We start from the raw sequence: 23,157 nt of genomic DNA, 5'->3' as shown, positions 1-23,157 counted from the left end.
GGGTTGTTAAGTATAATCAAGGCTGAGATGGACACATTTTTAATCAGTAAAGGAATTAAGGATGATGAGGAAAAGACAGGAAGGTGGAGTTGAGGATATGAGATCGAGTCATAAACGGAATGGAAACAGACCCTTCGGTCCAACTTGTCCATGCTGACCAGATATCCTAAATTAATCTAGTCCCATTTTCTAGCACTTGGCCCATATTCTGCTAAACCCTTCCTGTTCATATACCCAGCCAGATGCCTTTTAAATGCTGTGATCTCATGGAATGGCGGAGCAGTCGCTGCACTGAATGGCCAATGATCTTATGGACACTTGATGGTGGTACTGAGGGAGTGTTGCACTGTTAGGAGTGCTGTCATTTGTGAAGGTGTACATACAGCCCATTTGGCCTCTTAGGTGGATGTAAATGATCGTTTGACACTATTTCACAGAAGAGTCAGGGAGTTATCCTTAATGCAAAAATAGAGAATGATGAAGAAAATCAGCAGCTCTGGCATCATCTATGGAGAGAGAAACAGAGATAATGTTTCAAGTCCCATATGATGCTTCTTCAGAATGGTCTGAAGAGGTCCTGCAGAAGAGTTATACTAGACTCGAAACTTTAAATCTATTTGTGTCTCCCACAGATGCTGTCAGACCTGCTGAGTCTCCCTAGCCTTCTCTGGAAAATTGTTTTTGTTACAGGTTCCCAGGATCCAAACTATTTTGATTTCCTTCCAGGTATCCCTGGTGCAATATTCCTCAATCAAAATCACAGGAAACAGAGTCTCTGGTCATTATGACATTGCTGCTTTGGGAGGCTCTTCTGGGCCTAAGCTAGCTGCCATTTTTCCGATATTACCAGGATGAAAGCACTTCATTGGCTGTGAACCACTTTGAGACATTTTGTAGACATTTAAGTGGTATACAAATGCAAGTCTTTCTTTCTTTTGTTAAACTCATTTTTATTTCTTCTGTTAGGTCTCACCCTGAAAATTGAGAGTTCTGTGTGGGACAAGGAGTTGAAGATTGGAAGGACTGTTGGGTCTGGTAGACCAGCTGGTGCTTTCCTGTCTGAAAATTGTGTTTCATATTAACTAACTGCTTGAATAATGTACCAAACATTATTTGACGAAGATGTAATGAACCCCTTGGGAAAATCCAAAACGAAATTTCAGCCTTTTGTTTTGACTAATTATTAACCAGCCACATTACTATGGGCCTGGACTAAGATGTAGGCCAGGGCAGGAAAACTTCCTCCCCTACAGGATATGTAGCTAACTAAGTGTCTTCATGACAGTGGTTGCCTGGTTGTCGTTAGCCTAACTTTTTATTATTGAAATCAAACTGACCATGGTGAGTTTGAACTGTTGCACGCAGATCATTAGCTAAGGGCCCTTGGAGTTCTAGCACTAGGACATTACCATTACCCCAGCACCTCCCCCATTTGCATGTGGTAGATGTGTAAGTCTATGTGCTAAAGGTGTGTATTGTTAATGACCTTGATAAAGTTACTGACAGACACACCTCTTGCCAATGCAGACATGCTGTTCAAGATGACTGTCGTTCATTTTACTTTATGTCGATGATATCACATCTAGAATCATAGAATAGAATCCTGACTGTGGAAACACGCCATTAGGCCCAACAAGTCCACACTGACCCTCCAAAAGTAACCAGACTTATTCCCCTACCCTATTTATCTACATTTACCCCTAACTAACCACACATCCCTGAACACATGGTTAATTTAGTACAGCCAATTCATATAACCTGCATATCTTTGGATGGTGAGAGGAAGCCAGAGCACTTGGAGGAAACCCACACAGACATGGGGAGAATATGCAAACTCCTCTCATGGGGAGTAATAATGAAATGATTGTACACATACAATTTCCTTCACTGAGTTAGTCATTCCTTTATCATTGATTTATGTTAATGCGGCTCACCCAGACAAATATATGAGTCATGCACCATTGGCAGCATTTTCACTTCTCAGTGAAAAGGCTGTGGGTTCTCGGGACTTGAGTACAGAGTTAAAGCTGACAATTCTGCAGAGTATTCTGGCTGCATTGTCAGAGATCCTGGCTTTCACATGAGCTGTGACCCCAGCACTTTGATGGGCCATTTGAGTGGAAGTAGGAAATAAGAATGTGGTTCTAGTAGGGATCAGAATAATTAGGGGATAGATAATGCTCTCTGCACCCATGAGTGGGAATCCCAAAGACGGAGTTGCCTACCTGGTGACAGGGTTAATGACATCTCCTCAGGTCTGAAGAAGACTGTGGTGAGGGATCCAATTGTCATATTGGTATTAGTGACATTGGTAGGACTAGAGAAGAGGTTTTGCTGAAAGATGTTGAACAATTAGGAGCTAAATTGAAAAGCAAAACCTCCAAGGTAATAATCCTGAGTCACAGATGAACAGGTATGGGGTAGATAAAGTCAAGGAGTTACATGCAAGACTCAAAGATCAGTGTGGGTAGAATGCTTTTCTGTTTGTGGAGCACTGGCAGGTAGAAGAGGGTGGTATTTACTTGATCTGCGCTGGGACCAGTGTCCTGGTGAATCAAATAATTAGAGAGGACTTTTAACTAATTTTAAGGGAGTGTCTGTGAGAGGGGCAATGTAGGATTATAAAGAAAAAGGATATGGAACATTACAGGGCAGCTATTTGGATAATGATACTCAAAGTGGGACAGAGGAAAGGACAAAGGATCCAAAGATAGAGAAAACAACAAAGCGAGAAATAATGGTAAAAGGCAAAATTAATTTACTTGAATGCATTTAATATTCAGAACAAAGTAAATGAATTAACAGCACAAATACAGGTAAACAGGTATGATCCTATAGCCATTACGAGGACATGATTAAGAAGATCAAAACTGGGAACTAAATATTCAGGGGTGTTGGACTTTTCAAAGTGCAAGCAGCAAGGAAAGAGTGGTGGGGTGGCACTGTTAGTACGGGTTAGAGTAAGTACAACAGCAAGAAATGATCTTGGGTTAGAAGATGTAGAATCCATACAGGTGGAGGACAGAACAAAAATGGGGAAGGAGACATTGGTAGGAGTAGACTATAGACTTCCAAACGGTAACTATACAGTGAGACAGGGAATAAATCAAGAGATAATTAAGGCATGTAACAAAGGAAATGCATTATTCATTTTCCTAAAACAATGTGTTGCGGATCCAATCAGGCTATTTTGGATCTGATGATGAGGCAGGATTGATAAATGATGTCAGAGTAAAAAAAGATGTCTAGAATTAAGCATTCATTTTGAAAGAGGGGAATTTGCCTCCAAAACAATGCTAAACTTAAATAAGGGCAATTATGAAAGAATGAGGCACAGCTGGATAGGGAGGTTTGGGAAAGGAGTTTAGCAACAAAGACGATTGGGGAAAAAATAGCAGATGTCTAAGTAAATAGCTCATAGCCCACAGCAAGGATGTATTCCAGTGAGGAGGAGTGAATTTGGGAAGAGGATAAGCCAGATATGGTTATCCAAGGAAGTTTAAGATAGCATCACATTGAAAGAAAAATACATGCAATATGGTAGAGATTAGTGCACGACAGAGAATTGGGAAAGATTTAAAAATGAACAAAAGATAGCTAAAGAAATAATAGAGGGAAAAAATAAACTTGTAGGTAAACTTGCAAGTAATATCAAGATGAACAGCAAGAGCTTCTTTAAATGTACAAAAGGGAAGAGCAAAGCCAAAGTAAACATTGGCCCCTTAGAGAATGAAGTTGGAATAATAATAAATGGGAACTAGAGAAGTTAAATAAATTATTTGCATCAGTCTGCACAGTAAAGGCACTACAATTACTAAGTATTCAAGTGGCAGAAGGAGAGGAAATAAATACAGAAACTATTGCTCAAGAAAAAGTGCTAGGGATACTAATAGGGCTAAAGACTGTAAAGTCCTTCTGGACCTAATCTGATGCATCCTAGGCCACATTAAATAAAGTACCTATAAATAATGGATGCATTGGTCATAATCTCCAAGGAGTCCACAGGATTGGAAAATTGATGAAAGGCTTATGTCTGAAATGTTGACTCTCCTGCTCCTTGGATGCTGCCTGACCTGCTGTGCTTTTCCAGCACCACATGTTTTGACTGTGACTCTCAAGCATCTGCAGTCCTCACTTTCTCCCAGGATTGGAAAACTGCCAATGTAACAGCTTTATTTAGCAAAGGGAAGTAAATTAAAAAAAACAAGTGCCTTAAATGCCTGTTATTGGGAAATGGTCTATTATTATAAACGATTTAAAGCAGAACATTTAGAAACACTTAATACAATCAAGCAAAGTCAGTGTGGAGGGGAAATCATACCTGACACATTTAATAGAGTTTTTAAAGAAGCTAACAAGCAGTAAAGCTGAAGGGGAAACAGGGATAGAAATAAATTTGTGAATGGAAGGAAAGTGGTGTTGAGGATTATCTGATTAGCCACAATCTTATTAAATTTCAGAGCAGTCTTAATGGGCTGAATGGCCTTCTTCTGCTTTGATGTCTTATGTTTGAAACTAAGGCCTCAACTATCCTATTAGAAAAATGTAAGAGATTCCATGGAGTGATTTTGAAGGAAAAGGTAGAGCTTGCTGTGACCAAAACTTATATCTCAACTTCTATTTTTATTCATCTGTGGGATATGGATGTTGCTAGGAAAGCCAACTTTTGTTCCCCATCCTAAACTGGACGTGAAAACATTGTGATGAAGTTCCTCCTTGAACTGGTGCAGTCTGTGTGATGCAGAGACACCCACAGTGCTGTCAGGAAGGGAGATCCAGAAAATGGACCCAGCAACAGTGAAGGAATGGCGATAGAATTCCAAGTGAGGAGGGTGTGTGGCTCGAAGGGAAACTTGCATGTGGTGGTATGTCCATGTATCTTCTGACTTTATCCTTTTATGTGGTAGAGGTTGTGAGTTTGGAAGCTTTTGTAGTTCATCTCGTAGATGGAACACATTACTGCCTTTGCGTGTTAGTGATGGAAAGCGTGAATGTTTAAGTTGGTGGATGGGAATGGGGGTGACACAACCAGGTAGCTTTGTCTTGTTGAGCTTCTTGAGTGTCTTTGGAGCCGCACTCATCTAGGCAAGTGGGGAGTGATCCATTACACTCTTGACTTGTGCCTTGCAGAAAGTGGACTAATTTTAGGGAGTCAAGAGGTAAGTTACTCACTTTAGAATATTCAGTTTCAAATATTCCCCTGCAGACACAGTACTATATTCCTGCTCCAGTCAGTTTTTGTTCAGTGGTGACCCGACCCAGGATGTTGATAGTGGGGGTGCAGGTAACAATGGTAATATCTCAAATGGAGATGGTTAATACTCCTCCTGTTAGAGATGGTCATTGCCTCTCACTTGGAGTCATAGAGTCAGAAATGTACAGCATTAAAAAGACCCTTTGGTCCAACTCATCCATGCAGATATCCTAACCTAATCTCATCCCATTTGCCAGCACTTGGCCCATATTCCTCCACCACATCCTCTGGCAGTTCATTCCATACACGCAGGAGAAAGTGAGGTCTGCAGATGCTGGAGATCAAAGTTGAAACTTTATTGCTAGAACAGCACAGCAGGTCAGGCAGCATCCAGGGAACAGGAGATTCGACGTTTCGGGCACAGGCCCTTCTTCAGTGAAGAAGGGCCTGTGCCCGAAACGTCGAATCTCCTGTTCCCTGGATGCTGCCTGACCTGCTGTGCTGTTCCAGCAATAAAGTTTCAAATTCCATACACGCACCACCCTCTCCATGAAAAAGTAGCCCCTTGGGTCCCTTTTATATTTTTCACCTCTCACCCTAAACCTTTGCCCTCTAGTTCTGGACTCCCCCACCCCAGAGAAAAGACCTTGTCTACTTACCCTAACTATGTCCCTTATGATTTTATAAACCTCTATAAGGTCAACCCTCAGCCTGCGACGCTTCAGGGTATGGTACAAATGATACTTAACCGCCCCACCAGCCTGGATGTTATTCAGATCCTGCTGCTTGTGAGCAGGGAGTGTTTCAGTGTCTGTGGAACTGCAAGTGGAACTGTACACTATGTATTCAACAGTGAACATTAAATTTCTGACCTGAAGGCAGAAAATGATTAAGCAGCTGAAGATGTTTGGGCCTTGGAAACTACCCTGAAGGACTCCTGCTATAATATCTTGGGGATGAGATGATTGAACTCCAACAAGCACAATCATATTTCTTTGTGCTAGGTATGACTCTAGCAGTGGAAAGTTTTCCCCAACTCTCATTGACTTCAGTTTTTGGCAGAACTGCCTGATACCACATTCAATCAAATGCTGCCTTGATATCAAATGCGGTCACTCTCACCTCTGAAGCTCTGACCTCATGTCCAGTGTTGGCGCAATGTTGCAATGAGATCAGGAGCTGAAGGAATATCCACTAAAAACAATTTTTTTGGTCAGTATTGCACCTCATTGTGTGCAAATCGAGTTTCATATTTTCTACATTGAAAACGTGGCCTTACTTCTAAATGTAGTCATTGGCTGTAAAGTATTTTCTGAAATCCTGCGGTGGGGAATGGTGTTAGATAAATACAAATTGTTTCTTTAGGTGGATTCCACCTTACTTTATTAAGACAAAATAACAAAATCCTAGAAAGCATACAACACAATGTAGTGAGCTTATTGGAGATATATAATCCATATATTTTCAATGATGTGCACCTGTGTTGAGAGATAGAGAGAGAGAGAGAGAGTAGGCATGATGTGGAGATGCCAGGGTTGGACTGGGGTGGGCAATTTCAGAAATTAGATGAAACCAGGTTATAATCCAACAGGTTCATTTAAAATCACAAGCTTTTGGAGCACTGATGAAGGAGCAACGCTCTGAAAACTTGTGCTTTTAAATAAACTGCTTGGACTTTAACCTGGTGTCGTGTGACTTCTGATATTGAGGGAGAGGACAGAGCTAATACCATAGATAATACCATAGATAATGGATTCTACACTATGAAAACTCAAGCAATTACTTCACAAGATACATGGTCTGGGCAATGTGATATATTTTTTGAAGTACACCGATTAGATAGTGTTGGAATAACACATTGTATGTAACAGACTTATGATTTGATATGAAAAGTTTTAATACAGGTAAATACATGTTAATACATGATATAATATACAGTAATGGTATTTGAACCGGTCATGTAAATATTGTCCTACCTGGACAGGTACAATTCAAATGCATATTATTTGAGAAGTCTACCTCTTCTCCACTCAATTAGACTACTGATTGATTCTTTCAAGTCTGTTTTGCAAATGCTCCATTCATTTTATCCTCAAGTCAGCAAAAGAAGCCTCCAGTTGAATGCCATTGCACATAGTCCAGGGTCATGAACTCATTTGTTAATGGCTCCTATATTTTATACACTTCAAAATGCCTTACAGAATATATTGGACTGCATGTCCTTTCTAGGTCCTTAAGCTAGGTGTAACAGTTTAAGCAATATTAAAAGGAACATTTGTCATTTGCTCTCCTTTTTCAAAGTTCTTTCCCTTGCTAGCAGCATTAACGTAATGTTCCTTCAGTTTCATTTGAACATTATTGTTTCTTGTAAATTTTTTTGGGTGGCTCAGTAATTAGCACTGTTACCACACAGCACCAGGAACCTGGGTTTGATTCTGGCCTCAGGCTGTTGTCTGTGTGGAGTTTGCACATTCTCCCGTGTCTGCGTGGGTTTCCTCCGGGTGCTCTGGTTTCCTTCCACAGTCCAATGATATGCAAGAATTGACTGTGCTAAATTGCCCATAGTATTAGGTGCATTAGTCAGGGGTAAATGTAAGGAAATGAGTCTGGGTGGATTATTCTTTAGAGGGTCGATGTGGACTTGTTGGACCGAAGGGCCTGTATCCACACTGTAGGGAATCTAATCTAATCTAAAACTATCAAACCAAATGATACAGCGAGCCATGAGGAGGAGATGGTCGGGCACATGACCAGAAGTTTGACCTAAGTGATAGGTCATTAGGAGCATCTTGAAGGAGGAAAGAGATGGAGAGAGGTGAGGGTTTTGGGGAATGAATTCCAAAGCTTAGAGTCCATGTGGTTGAAGGCAATAATGGCACAATTAAAATCAGAGAAACTCAAAAAGACCTAAACTTTAATGAGCACAGAGACCTTGGATGATTGTTTGAGACAAGGATAAGCATGGAGGAATTGAATCATAGAATCCTTACAGTGTGGAAGCAGGCCATTTGGCTCACACCAATAAGCATCCCATCTAGATCCAGCCCCCTTCCCTATAACCCCTCATTCCCGATGAAGGGCTCATGCCCGAAACGTTGATTCTCCTGCTCCTCGGATGCTGCCTGACTTGCTATGCTTTTCCAGCACCACATTCTTGACTCCTTCCCTTTAACCACTGCATTCCCAATGGCTATTCCATGGCTAACCTGTACATCACAGGACACTATACCATGGCCAGTCCACCAAACCTGAACATCTTTGGACTGTGAGAGGAAACTCATGCAGACACCGGGTGACTGTGCAAACTCCACACAGACAGTGACCCAAGGCTGGAATTGAACCTGGGTCCCTGACACTGTGAGGAAGTGATGTTAACCACTGAGCCACCTTGCCATCCCATATTGAAAGCAACAAATTGAGATTTTGCTTCTCTAGGTCGAGCAGGCACAGGGATTATAAGTGAACAGAGCTTAATGCAATTGAGCAGATTGGTTTAGATTACCTCAGGTTTATTAGAGGGTAAAAATATGAATGCTGGTCAGTAGAGCTATTATTAGAGAAAGCAAAAGCATGCCCAAGGGTTTCAACCACTGAGCTGAAATAAGGTGGAGTTGGCTGATGATATGGAGATGAAAATAAGCAGTCCATGTAAGGGCAGAAATATATGATCAGAAGTTCTTCATGGAAGTAAATATTTTGAGGAGGTAGCAGAAAGATCAATGAGGGTAATACGTAAACACTGTTGATATACATAAACACATTTAATACAATGCCACATGACAGACCTGTGAGCAAAGTCATGGATCAAAGGGACAGCAGTAATGTGGATACAAACTTGGCTGAGTGAAAGGGAAAAGAGAGTCACCAGGGTTGGCATTGGGACTCATGTTTTCTTAACGTATTAATGATCTGGATTTTGGTGTGCAATGGACCATCGCAAAGTTTTGCAGGTGACACTCAGCGTTGAAGAATTCTAAACTGTGTGGAGGACAATGTAGAATTCCAAGAGCCAGTGTAAGCATGAGGGGCAAAATGGCCTCATTCTGTAATGTAACAACTCTATGAAATACAACACCAATGTAATGAGGCACCTTTCATTGCTCCCGAGTTGCCAGGAAGAGGGATGGATTCATTGGCTAGGGTACAGAATTTATTGTGTGATGGAAGATAATGGCTGTGGTTTTCCCAATAGTTGGAAAAAATATTGCTCTGGACATTAGAAAGCATTTTGACAATTTAACTGCAAAGGAATAGATAAGAGAGGTAATGGTGACATTGAGCTGGGGCTAGTGGTGTACATATGGAAAATGATGCTGTGCTTTCAGATGGTATTACCCAAGAGCAGCATGTGGACAGGAAAAAAGAGGGACACAACAATAGATCCTTTGGAAATGTCCTTACATATTTACTGCCAGCTCAGAAGGTTTACCAGTTGGCAGTGTCCAGCTTAATTTATTGTAGTGCATTTCTACATGTGATTCACTTACACAGTCTGTCAAAGACCAAATGTTTTGCTCTGATAATATGTTTATCAGAGACAGAGCACCTGGTATGAGTTCTTCAGCAACAGGTCATTACTTGGTGACTGAGTCCCACAGAGTGGATAGGGAATCCCAGCTGGTTGTGTAATGTTTTTGCAAAGCCAGAACATGTTTCAGCTTCCCAGTATCTCCAACTAACAGACAGCCTCTTGCTAGCTGCCAATCTTCAGACAAAACCAATTAGATTGAATTCAAGTTTTGATTTTGCAAGAGAGACGAGAAGGAAGTGGAGCTGGGCTTCACAATGTCTCGCTGAATACTACCATTATCTTTCAGGGAGAGATCTACCAGCTCGTAGTCAGTTCAGCAGTATTAAATCTAGGGCCTCTCTTTAATACCAACTTTCCGATAGAGACCTGGAAACAGCATGCCTTTCTGATTGGAGGGAAGGCCAAATGGCAAACCTACCTATGTAAACAAAAAAATGTACTTATAGACCGGCCTGTCCATCAAAACAAATATGTTGGTTCTCCATTCTGGTGCTTGATGTGGTTTTCTGTTCCGAATTCTTTCCCATCTTTGTTCCTTGTTTTGGAATTCTGAACTGAGGAAACTCCAAGGCCAGGCTAACAGTGTTGCACAGTACCATCCTTCTATTTGAGCCTGAGGTAGGCCTGGCATTTGAGGAAATGGAGGTTCCACACCATGAACTGAAGGAATGGCATGAGCAAGCAGATGCTCCCAATGATGCAGCCCACGGCAGCACCCGGAGTCTCACTGTAGTTTAGTGACCTGTAGATGTACGGTTTTCCCCTGAGGTTGGTGCCTCCAGCAGCCCAGTAGATGACGGTGAAGATGATGAAAGAGAGGCAGTACAACAAGGTGTAGATGAAATGGGCGAGGTGAATGGGAGCGGCTGTCATGCCCAGCTCCAGAAGTACAAGAACCGAGTTGATCACGTGCATGTTGATGTTCACGGAGTCAGGGGCTCTCCCTGGAATGTAGTCAAAGCTCCAGAAAGCAATGGTGACAAATAGGCTGATCACACTGCTTAGATTATACAGGGACCACTGTATGCAGATAGTGGGATACAGTAGCGAAGACGGTGGGGAGAATTCTGTGTGCAAATTTAGAGCAGGAGTCTCAACCTCGATTTCTGGAACTGCTGATAGTGAAATATACAAAAATTTCATTAGTAAAACTTCATCCTGTTTGTTATTTGCTCTGAGATAGAAAGAACTACAAATGTAAATCAGGAACAAAAACAGAAGCTGCTGGAAAAGCTCAGCAGGTCTGGCAGCATCTGTGGAGAGAAATCAAATTTAACATTTCGGTTCTGGGTCACTCTGATGTTTCTCCACAGATGCTGCCAAACCCACTGAACTTTTCCAGAAACTTCTGTTTTTGATCAAAATCATTTGACTTTTTTCATTTAACAGGAAGCAATGGGCTGAAGGTTCATAAAGGGGTAATGAGAAACACTGGTGTTCCCCACGCAGGGAGATGGAGAAAAAGAGAGACTTCATGTAAAGTTTCTGTTGTAGATTTTTTGCCATTCCTGGGGTCTTCTAATAAAGACATTGGAAATGTGATTGGAGGTGTGAAGGGCAGATTGATAGTTCAAGTATCTATCAGTTTAAAGTCACAGAGTTGTAGAGTCATGCAGCATGGAAACAGACCTTTCTGTCCAACTCATCCAGGCCAATAAGGTTACCCATTTGTCTGTGCTTGGCCCATATCCCTCTAAACCTTTCCCATCCATGTACCTGTTCAAAAGTCTTTTAAATGTTGCAACTGGACCTGTATCTACCACTTCCTCTGATTGTTCATTCCACATACGAACTATCCACTTTGTGAAAGCATTGCACCTCAGGTCCCTTTTAAATGTTTCTCCTGTCATCTTAAGTATATGTCCTCTGGTTTTTAAGATTAGACTCCCTACAATGTGCAAACAGGCCCTTCGGCCAAACTGACCCTGTGAAGGGTAACTCACCCAGACCCACTTCCCTCTGACTAATGCACCTAACACTACGGGCAATTTACCATGGTCAATTCACCTGACCTGCACATCTTTGAACTGTGTGAGGAAACCAGAGCACCCAGAGGAAACTCACACAGACACAGGGAGAACATGCAAACTCCATACAGGCAGTTGCCTGAGGCTGGAATCGAACCTGGGTCCCTGGTGCTGTGAGGCTGCAGTGCTTACCACTGAGCCACCATGTGCCCTTTTGAATTCCCGCACCATAGGGAAAAAGACCTTTTCCTTATCTATGTCCTTCATGATTTTACAAATCTCTATAAGTTCACTCCTTGGCCTCTGCAATTCCAATGGGAAATTCCCCAGCCTATCCAGCCTCTCCTTATACAGAGGAACCTTGATTTTCCAAATGTCAATTATCCAAATTTCAGACTATCTGAATAAGATCTCAAGGTCACATAAAACCATTGCATCAAAGAGGTAAGTGGATTCGATTTACCTGTACGGAAGAACATGTGAAAGCATTGGCAATAACAAAGAAACACAGCAGCTCAAGCATTAGCGATTGAATTTTTTTTAACGTAAGGGTTAGTTACACAGCCCTTTGCAAAAGTAAGTGCTTTACTCCCGTCAATATACAAGGCCGTTCATGAAGAAAAATGGCAGAGAAAGTAAATACATGCACGAGGCAGTGTTTCTGTCCTTCTATCGCGACACTGAGTTCAGTAGAAACTGACAAATGCGCTTGTGATTATAGAAGCTGCTTGGGACCTTGCTTAATGCTGGGATTTCATATACAGTGTTCATGTGATGGTAAGGGTTAGGTCCTTCTCAGTTTAACCTGCAATTTGCACAATGCAAAGATTAGTTTGCGTAAATAGTAGGCTCATCAAAATTATAGATTTAAACAATCTCTCCAGCAGAGGTGATTTTGAGGTGCCGATGTTGGACTAGGATGTACAAAGTTAAATATCACACAACACCAAGTTATAGTCCAACAGGTGTATTTGGAAGCACTAACTTATAGAGCGCTATTCCTTCATCCGAAAGCTAGTGCTTCCAAATAAACCTGTTGGACTATAACCTGGTGTTGTGTGATTTTTAACTTTCTCCAGTAGAGCACAGCATTAGATCAGTATGACTTTCCTTGTTCAAGGTCAAATCGATTATGAGAATAATCAATTATCCGAATGAAATAGTGCTCGCCCAACTTGTTCGGATAATCAAAGTTTCTCTGTAATTCAAACCCTCTGGTCCTGGTAACATCCTTGTAAATCTTTTCTACACCCTCTCCACTTTAATTACAGGGCGACTGGAACCGTATACAGCTCTCCAGAAGTTTGAATGGGTTTATGGTAGATCTGAGGTAATGGTGTGCTGTGATGTAACGTGTTGGTGATAACATTGAAAGTTGCTCTGTTTCCATTACAAAATTAATATTCAAATGTTGATTGTGCTGTAAGAAACTGTAAAGTTCCCTCCTATTATGCTGGCCTATGAAGAAAGTGTATTTGACATATTGAAGCTAGTGTTTAAATTAACATGGTTGCCAGATAGGAATGGAATAAGAGGAGAAAGGGAGATGATGCATTACAAAATTGTCAAAACCTGTATCAAAATGATGACTTTAAAATTTGCCCAGTAAGGTTGTGATGGTGAAACTATCAACAGCCACTTTTGGAATATTGTGTGCAATTCTGGTCTCCTTCCTATCGGAAGGATGTTGTGAAACTCGAAAGGGTTCAAAAAAGATTTACAAGGATGTTGCCAGGGTTGGAGGAGTTGAGCTATAGGGAGAGGTTGAATAGGCTGTTTTCCCAGGAGCTTCGGAGACTGAGGGGTGACCTTATAGAGGTTTATAAAGTCATGAGGGGTATGGGTAGGGTAAATAGAGGAAGTCTTTTCCCAGGGGTGGGGGAGTCCAGAACTAGAGGGCATAGGTTTTGGGTGAGAGTTGAAGATATAGTAGAGACTTGAGGGGCAACTTTTTCACGCAGAGGATGGTACATGTATGGAATGAGCTGCCAGAGTACATGGTGGAGGCTGGTACAATTACAACATTTAAAAGGAATCTGGATGGGTATATGAATAGGAAGTGTTTGAAGGGATATGATCCAGGTGATGGCAGGTGGGACTAGATTGGGTTGGGATATCTGGTCGGCATGGATGGGTTGGACCGAAGGGTCTGTTTCCATGCTGTACATCCCTATGACTCTACGACTCTATTTGCTGTCAGTGCAGCTGGGGAACTGGTAGCAACTTCTGGAGATCGTCTGTGCCCAGTTTCAAAGTGAGAATCCAGAAATTGATGCCGGTATCTCGACATTTCTCCATAGACCATGCTGCTGAATTTCCCTGGGACTGCAACCAGTTGAAAATCGCTGAATGGATGAGACCCTGCCCTTTTGCGCTGTCTGTCTTTCAGTTTAAAAAAAACAACTCTTGAGAAAGCAACATCTTATTGAATTAAGTGCAACTAGATTTTTAAAGGCATGTTAATTCATTATTCCTTCTGAATTATATCTTTGACCGTGAGAAGCCAATTTTATATTTTCGAGTGCCAAATTCCTCTATTATGATTTTTTAAGAAGTTTTAAAATAATGATTTGTAAAAATTTTTTATAGTATTGAAGCTTTATTAACTCAATTCTTCAATTATTATTTTGTCACTCTATAAAACTTAAATTAAAAAGGGACAATTTTATTGCATTTTATTTTCTGGTTTGCTATCTGTGTGAATGCTTCACTGCATTAGATCCTCTCCAGATTCAAAGTAACATTGAGAAGTCTACTTTGTAGTGGTCTTTTTCTCAGCCGAGTTCGTAGCCACAGTCCATGATATTTAGGTGATTGCCTTACCTGGATTACAGCTTGAGATCTCCTCCAAAGATGCTGCTCTGATATTCTGCGCAGGTCTCTTCAGTCCGCATGCCATGTAGCAAATCAAATTTACCAATGCCAGGTTGAAGTAAAATGTCAAGACAGTATAGGTTAGGTGTGTCAGGAAGATGAACCATTTGGGGTGGTTGGTTTGGACTCCACTGCAAATGCACCAGACCAGGGTGTAGACCGCGGTGAAGATTCGATAAATCAACAAGACACATGGGTGGAACCTCCACTGCAAGTGGGAAAAGGAAAGCATTCAGTTAGTGTGAACCCAGTATTTTTAGAAGGTGAATTTTTGCCATCATTAAGGGAATTGCCGCAAACTTGGTAATAATTGATTAAACAAATGTTCATAATAACTGTTAAACAATAGAAAGGAAGATCACTCAAGATGAATAGTGCACATTCCTCCCCCCCCCACCAACCCCAAACCCAACGTTTTTGACATAAGTTCAAATTAATCCCAGAATTTGTATCTTTCAATTTTCTCTGATTCATGGTGTGGTACAGTGCCAGTGCAGTACCATGTCCAAGTTCCATATGTAGTGTTAGGCAAAACAGTTAATCTAAGTAAGTTATCTTAAGTAGGATAAGGCCTGACAGAAATGGGTCAGTTGGCAAGTCATCTAACTGCATTATTGCTGAGAAAAAGACACATTTTGTGAAAGTGATTCGTCTTCCACTCCTCAGGACAATTTGCAAGAATGCCAAAATGAAGAGAAGAGAATGTTTATGCTGCATAAGAGGAGAATGCTGATTGGTTGGCATTCAGTCTCCGATTGATGGAGACATTGCTGTGGAGAATGTTTTAGTTGATGGATGAATGATGGGGATTATAGCTGAAGCCAGGAGTGTTGCTGGTGGGATACATACTATGAATAAGCATTTACTGACTTTACATAATTCATGTGCAGTTCTTTAAAATTGGACACTTTTTATTTCTTAATTTTTCTATTCTATGTTTTGTGTTACTTTTCTATATTTTAAAATGGTGCCAGTGAGCGGTGACACTATACTACATGCTTCACTGTATTTTGTAATAAGATAGAAGTGACAATAAACAAATAAATAAATAAATCAGATTGACCTTCTTGCAGCACTGCATTCCCTGGCCGTAGCTAACTGCCTTGCTCCCTCCAAATACACTACAAAGCGTCCCCTTTTCCCTCTCTTCCACCAAGACCACCAACACAGTGTCCGCAAAACTTGGAGCTCACTTGCTGCTGCGTCAAATAACTCTCCCCTGTATCTCAGCTCAGATTCACCTGTTGTACAACTGCCTGGAGCCATGATATACTCACCCTTTAATAAGGGTTAGGCTCGTTTTAAACATCGCAGGCCAGCTTTAGGTGGTGCGGGCGACTTTCAACATTTGCTGATGTGGAGCAGCCAATGAACAGAAAGGTTAGTGCTGGCTGGGGACTTCAATCATTCGACTGAGCAGGGAGCTCAAGGTTAGTATGCATTGTGGTGGTGCATAGGCTAATAGTGAGACATAATCACCGTGCCTGTTTTGAGGGGCTGTCCAACTGACCCCCTCAAATGTGTCCTTGACCTGGGATTAGCATGAAAGCTGCAGAACACTTCAGAACTGCACAGTTACTGCAACTCCCCACCCCCGTCTCCCTTTAGCTAAAGAGAGTTGCAGATAGTGAAAGCAGCTCTAATATCAAGATGAATCACGATTTGAGTGATTTACTGCTGCAGAAGTATAACTTCTGTCCTACCTGTGACAGAAGGATTAATTGTGGATGTTTAGTCTTCAGAGAACGCTTTTCCTGAGTGAACTCCTGCTTAAGGTGCTTCCTCCAAGCAGTTCCCATTTTTTTTTAACAGCCTTCAACGCTTTCACTGAGTACTAGCAATGGACTGCCCTGTATTTATATGGGAGCATTCGGTTCTGATAGTTGGAACTTGCTAAAAAGAATGACTCAGTACTGATATCACTACAAGTTATTCTGGCAGGCACACGACTCTTCCCTTCCCTTCACCCCACCCCCTTCCACCCCTCCCTGGAAAGAAAACAAACTCGCAGCCTTAGGTTTGAAGCTCAATGTGGAGTAGCCGAGATTCTGAAACAGCAGAAATTTCCGCAGATTGTGTGTGAGGGACTTTGGGATCTCAGCAGAGCAGCTTTCCCAATCCCGTCCTGGATGACTTAATCTTGGGGGCCGATGCCAAAAAGCAACCGATTCTGTCAATATGGACATCGTACTTCACTCTCCCTGCCCCCAACAGTCCGCCCACCATTTACCACAAGAAAACCGCACGAGGGGAGAGCTTTGTCTTGAGTGAGTTGGACAGCACTGCAAATATGTGTGCCAGTATGTGAAAACCGTACAGGATGAATTAACCCCAGTGCAGGATTTGGCTGTCAGGCTTCCAGATTACAGGCTAGAATGGAGCAAACTGTGCCAGAAATGAATTCTTTTCCCTTCTCAAAGCTGAAAATCTCAGAGACGGACCCTTCTACCTAGGGTTTCATTGCTGACCATAACAACTTATGTGAGGTGCTGTAAAATTGGACACTGTCTTTATTTTTTCATTTTTCTATTCTACGTTTTCGTTTATCTTTCCATATTTTAAAATGGAGCCAGTGAGCGATAACACTATATTACATGTTTCACTATATTTTGCATTGAGATACAAGTGACAATAAATAAATAATTCAGATTGACCTTCTTGCAGCACTGCATCCAGTGCTTTATTCCTGGCCTTGCTCCGTCCAGATACACTACAAAGCACCCCCTTTTCCATCTCTTGCACTGACACAGCTTCCACAAAACTTAGACCTCGCTTGCTACTGCATCAAATCATCGTTTATTTTCACAGTGGGGTTCAAGCCCTTCCGAGTCCTCTGGTTCAAATAAATAGCCTTACCATGAAGTTTGATTTCAAGATATTAACCATTTGTGTGAAATTCTGAATAAACTTTGTTGCCAATGTTTTTCCTGTCCAGGAATATTTTTCTGAAGTGGGCCATCGCCTCTCTCTGGTCTAGTCAAGTGAATCTTTGAGCAGCATGAATTGTCACACCTCACTCTGTGACTTACGGAGGTCTTGGGTAGCAGCGCTACCTCTGAGCTGGAAAATCCATGTTCAAATCCCACCGCGAGCTTTAAAGACGAAGGAAGGTGCTTTCATGCTGTGGTTAAATGGACTCGGTATCACATCTTATAAACAATTCCAAAAACTCCAGTAGCAGGAAGTAAGAGCAGGAGAGATTCCATGTATAGAACAGAGACACAGCACACAAATGGGCCTTTCGGTCCACAATATTGTGCCAAGCATGATGCCAAATGAAACTAATCCCCTCTGCCTGCACTTGGTCTACGTCCCTTCATTCCTTGCAAATTTATGTGCTTATCGAAAAGCCTTTTGAATGCCCAAATTGTATCTACCTCCATCACCACACTGGCAGCACATTCCAGACTCCCACCACTCTCTGTGTAAAAAATAAGCCCCTCACATCTACTTTGAAATTTACCCCCCTCACCTTAAATATTTGGCCCCCTAGTTTTAGACATTACAACTCTGGGGGAAAAAAATATTCTGATTGTCAACCTTATCTATGCATCTCATACTTTTATAGATTTCTATCGAGTCTCCCTGCAGCCTTTGCCATTCCAGAGAAAACAATCCTAGATTTTCTAGCCTCTCAGACCCTCCAATCCAGGTAGCATCATGGTAAACCTCTTCTATACCCTCTCCAAAACGTCCACATCCTTCCTGTAATGTAGTGACCAGAATTGTATGCAATATTCTTAAGTGCTGCCTGACCAAAGTCTTATAAAGCTTCAACATGACATCCCAACTCTTGTACTCAATGCTCAACCAATAAAATTAAGCGTACCATATGCTCTCTTTATCACCCTATCTACTTGTGTGACCACTTTGAGGGAGCTATGGGCTTGAACCCTAAGGTCAATGTGGACATCATCCATGTGACTGGAGTCACTATCTATGGGTCTGGACTATAACTTGTATGCAACAGTGCACATTACTACACCAACTCTGTTATTTCCTGCACATTCAAATACCTCATCTACTGTGTCCATTGCTCTCAATATGGTCTCCTCTACACTGGAGAGACAGGAGCCAACCAGCAGAGCGTTTCAGGGAACATCTCTGGGACTCACGCACCAAACAACCCCACTGGCCTATGGCTGACCACTTCAACTCCCATTCCCATTCCCCCAAGGACATGCAAGTCCTGGGTCTCCTGCACCGCCAAATCTAAACCACCCAACTGGAGGAAAAACACTTTATCTTCCAGCTTGGGACTCTCCAACCACATGGCATCAACATCGACTTTACTAGTTTCCCCAACATTCCTGATGAAAGGCTTATGTCCAAAACATCGATTCTCCTGCTCCCCAGATGCAGCCTGCCCTGCTGCGCTTTTCCAGCACCGCACTTTTCAACTCTTTTAGTGAACTGTCCTTTTCATTCTGAAGTCGGGAGTTGTGGGTTCAAGTTCCATTCCAGGACCTGAGCACCAAGTCCAGACTAATGGCCTGCTGTACTGTGACCTCCTTTGGCTGAAATGTTAAACTTTTTTGCCTCTGTAGTGGACATGTGAGATTCCAGGGTGTGTTTTTAAATGGAAAGTGTGTTCCCAAAGTAGGAGAGCAAGGGCAGCCATTTAGCTCTGTTCATGCAGTTCTGCACCCATTAGTTTAGAAGGTATGAGCTATAAAGAGAGGCTAGAAAAACTAGATTAACAATCACATAACATGAGGTTGTAGTCCAACAAGTCTGTCTGGAAGTACAAGCTTTTGGAGTGCTGTACCTTCATCAGGTAGCTTACCTGACGAAGCAGCAGTGCTCTGAAAACTTGTAATTCCAAATAACCTGGTGTTGTGTGATTTTTAACTTTGCTCACCCCAGTCCAACACTGGCACCTCCTCAGCATAGAAAAATTCGGATTGTTTTCTCTGGAGTGGCAAAGCCTGAGTGGACACTTGACAGAAATCTATAACATTATGAGATCCAGTGTCTTAATGAAAGTCTGGTCAAGAATTTGAGGTTAGAATGCAGACATGGTGACATTTATTGCATATTTTGCATTGTTCTGTGGAGTAATTTTGGTTTCACTGTGTGACCAGACCCAAATCAGCTTCGATTTATCCTTCTGAAGTGACGCTACAGTAAAAGGTTTTCCCTACACGATTAACCCCAAGGCATTTGCAATATATTTGTACCTGGAGCAAAGAAAAATGTTTTCAGTCAATCCTTTGGATAATCTTAAATCTTTGAATGTTAGTAAACAGTTCTGGCATCCCGTTGCTCCAAGTTTGTGCATGTTAGTGAAGTAAAGTTGACTGCAAACAGTCTATTTCAAAGGAGGTATGGAAGTCTCTGATGTTCTGGCTAGTGCTTACCTATCAATCAACATCACAAAAAAAGCAGATAATCTAGTTGTTTGCATTCTGCAGTTTGTGCGAGTTTGCTGTCTTTTTTATTTCCCACTCTTAACAAAGTAGCTCATTGGTTGTAACCTGGTTTGGGATGTTTCTGATGTTTGTGAAAGGTGCTTCAGAAATGTAAGTCTTTCTTTCCCGCAAACAAAGAAGAACAAATGAGAATGTTTCAGATTAAGGATGACGAAAGGCTGCCGGCTATCACAAAAACTGGGTTAAGATAACCTAGGGAAAGAGCATTCCAATGTGACTAAGCATGCTGTGGAACTCAGTAAACATCTTGGCGAGTTCATGCTGTTCATTAAGGGTGGCTCAATTGTGGAGGATGAGGAAAAATGGGCAAATCTGAAAAAAAAAGTTCATGTTGAACATAATTTGGCGCTCTTTTTCAGTTTAATTGGATCCATCTTGCAGGACTCTTTGAGTGTGGAAAGTTGTTCTTTTAACAGTATGAATGACATGTCACATTATACTAATTAACTATATGCTGGGTACCCCGAGTAAAATGCAGATGACAATAATTTGCTTTCAGTTACTGATGTAACTCATTACAGCTTTAATCCCCCATGCTTAGTATAAGGTTGAGTTACATATTTTACTGAATGCAATTTCTGTTAATCAAGTCTATAATGATTCTTTACATAAAGTTAACATAAGTTAGAAAAAAATCATATTTTCCTCACAGATTCTAAAATACTTCTGTCATTGCATCATAGTGAAAGTGACTAACAGCAGCATGATTATACTTTGCAGGATTTGCAAGAAATGTTTGACTAAACGTAAGTTCAATAATATAGGAAGTATTAAAGATTGCTTAATATGTAACCTGTTTTTCTGTTATCTGGACGTGTTGCACAATAAAAATACAAAAAAGGATTTTGTATTTTTATAGGCCAGATCAGTTTCCTAGTCATTGTTTTACTTGGAGTTTTAGCCTGGACTCAGTACAATGTGGAAAGTTCCAATCTGTTGACAGAATGTGCCCACTTCCAGTTAAATAGTATTAAGCAAACCTGGTCAAGACTTTCTGGTCTCTAGATTACTGGATATATGACTCAAGGTGCACATCAGGATCCAACAGGGGTGCAGATGCACTAACCTCTGACAGGCAATTTCCATGCTTCCAAGGACCATCTGCCAAAATCACCAACTCTGAGATGTAATTAGAAACCTTGGACAGTACGTACCTGTATCATCATCCTGTAAATATTGGAAAACTTAAGATCTAGTTTAACCCCTGAACAACAGCACAACTGATCTTATGATAATTATCTTGAGTCTCCACGCAATCGCCCTATACTTGCCACTAACCCATTGACGCTTCCCGAATCCCAAATACCTGGCTGACCTGACCTGACTATCTCTGGAACCACTTCACTGCCTGTTCCATCAAGCAGACCCAGCTACTCACCTGACCTGACGAAGTCTTTTGACCACACTGCCCCACAACTTTATTGCCATAAGACCATAAGACACAGGAGCAGAAATTAATGGAGGTTGAGGAAAAATAGGCAAATCTGAAACAAAAAATGTTCGTGTTGAACATAATTTGGCGCTCTTTTTCAGTTTAATTGGATCCATCTTGCAGGACTCTTTGATTGGGGAAAGTTGTTCTTTCAGCCCAATGATTCTGCTCCACCAATCAATTATGGCTGATAGGTTTCTCAACCTGCTTTCTCCCTGTAATCCTTGATCCCCTTGATACTCAAGAACCAATCTATCACCGTTTTAAATATACTCAATGGTCTGGCCTCCACAGCCTTCTGTGCCAATGAATTCCATAGATTCCCCACTCTCTGGCTGAAGAAGTTTCTCCTTATTTCCATTCTAAAAGGTCTTCCCTTTCCTCGAAGGCTGTACCCTCAGGTCCTAGTCTCTCCTACCAATGGAAACATCTTCCCAACATCCATTCTGTCCAGGCCATTCAATATTCTGTATGTTTCAATCAGATCCCCCTTATCTTCCTAAACTCCATCGAGTATAGACTCACAGCCCTCAAATGTTCCTCATATGGAAAGCTTTTCATTCCTGGGACAATTTTTGTGAATCTCCTCTGAACATGATCTGGGGTCAGTACATCCTTCCTGAGATTTGGGGCCCAAAACTGTGCACAATACCCCAAATGTGGTCTGACCAGCGTCTTATAGACCCTCAGAAGTGTATCCTTGCTTTTATATTCAAACAGAATACCTCCACCCCTTTGTTCCCTTAATCAGTTAATCCTCTACTTTATTTAAGTTGCCCTCAAAAAAAGTCATAGAGTCATAGAGACATACAGTACAGAAACAGACCCTTCAGTCAAACCTGTCCATGCCAACCAGGTATCCTAACCTAATCTAGTCCCATTTGCCAGCACTTGGCCCTTTTCCCTCTAATCCCTTCCTATTCATATGTACATCCAGATGCCTTTTAAATGCTGCAATTCTTCCTGCCTCCACCACTTCCTCTGGCAGCTCCTTCCATACATGCCCCACCCTCTGTGTGAAAATGTTGCTCCTTAGGTCCCTATTATATCTTTCCCCTCTCAACCTACACCTATGCCCTCTAGTTCTGCATTCATTCGTCCCAGGGAAAAGACTTTCTCTATTTATCCTATCCATGCCCCTCATGATTTTATAAACCTCTATAATATCACCCCTCAGCCTCCAACGCTCCAGGGAAAACAGCCCCAGCATATTTAGCCTCTCCCTATAGCCCTATAGCTGATCTCGGTGGTGGGCAAGTTGTTGGAGGGAATCCTGAGGGATAGGATGTACATGTATTTGGGAAGGCAAGGACTGATTCGGGATAGTCAACATGGCTTTGTGCGTGGGAAATCATGTCTCACAAACTTGATTGAGTAATTTGAAGGAGTAACAAAGAGGATTGATGAGGGCAGAGCGGTAGATGTGATCTATATGGACTTCAGTAAGGCATTCGACAAGGTTCCCCATGGGAGACTGATTAGCAAGGTTAGAGCTCATGGAATACAGGGAGAACTAGCCATTTGGATACAGAACTGTCTCAAAGGTAGAAGACAGAGGGTGGTGGTGGAGGGTTGTTTTTCAGACTGGAAGCCTGAGACCAGTGGAGTGCCACAAGGATCGGTGCTGGGCCCTCTACTTTTTGTCATTTACATAAATGATTTGGATGCGAGCATAAGAGGTACAGTTAGTAAGTTTGCAGATGACACCAAAATTGGAGGTGTAGTGG

The 23,157-nt window shown here is 41.7% G+C and overlaps 1 protein-coding gene across 2 annotated transcripts; it reads right to left on the bottom strand.

The window, feature by feature from the left end:
• Positions 1-8,527: 8,527 nt before the first annotated feature.
• LOC122559190 (protein rolling stone) lies at positions 8,528-16,445 on the bottom strand. 2 transcript variants are annotated; one of them, XM_043708570.1, is made up of 3 exons: positions 16,270-16,445; positions 14,516-14,774; positions 8,528-10,837 (listed from the first exon to the last, which is right to left on the bottom strand). In XM_043708570.1, the coding sequence occupies exons 1-3, from the start codon at positions 16,363-16,365 to the stop codon at positions 10,329-10,331; spliced, it is 864 nt and encodes a 287-aa protein (XP_043564505.1). In that variant the 5' UTR covers positions 16,366-16,445; the 3' UTR covers positions 8,528-10,328. The 2 variants fall into 2 exon arrangements, with proteins under 2 accessions (XP_043564505.1, XP_043564504.1); XM_043708569.1 differs by having other exon boundaries at positions 8,528-10,840; positions 16,270-16,444.
• Between the last annotated feature and the right edge of the window lie 6,712 nt (positions 16,446-23,157).

This window comes from Chiloscyllium plagiosum, chromosome 18, assembly GCF_004010195.1.
Source record: "Chiloscyllium plagiosum isolate BGI_BamShark_2017 chromosome 18, ASM401019v2, whole genome shotgun sequence".
In the NCBI taxonomy this organism is placed as follows: Eukaryota; Metazoa; Chordata; class Chondrichthyes; order Orectolobiformes; family Hemiscylliidae; genus Chiloscyllium; species Chiloscyllium plagiosum.
The sequence above is the reverse complement of the archived record's forward strand: the minus strand, read 5'-3'. Positions and strand labels throughout refer to the sequence as shown.

What these genes read in the sequence shown, in the direction of transcription:
- LOC122559190 (XM_043708569.1), bottom strand. Translation starts at nt 16,365, where the DNA reads ATGGGAACTGCTTGGAGGAAGCACCTTAAGCAGGAGTTCACTCAGGAA. An exon ending in AATTAATCCTTCTGTCACAG is followed by an intron (nt 14,775 to 16,269) that starts GTAGGACAGAAG and finishes TCCCACTTGCAG; the next exon opens with TGGAGGTTCCACCCATGTGT. An exon ending in GATCTCAAGCTGTAATCCAG is followed by an intron (nt 10,841 to 14,515) that starts GTAAGGCAATCA and finishes TTTCACTATCAG; the next exon opens with CAGTTCCAGAAATCGAGGTT.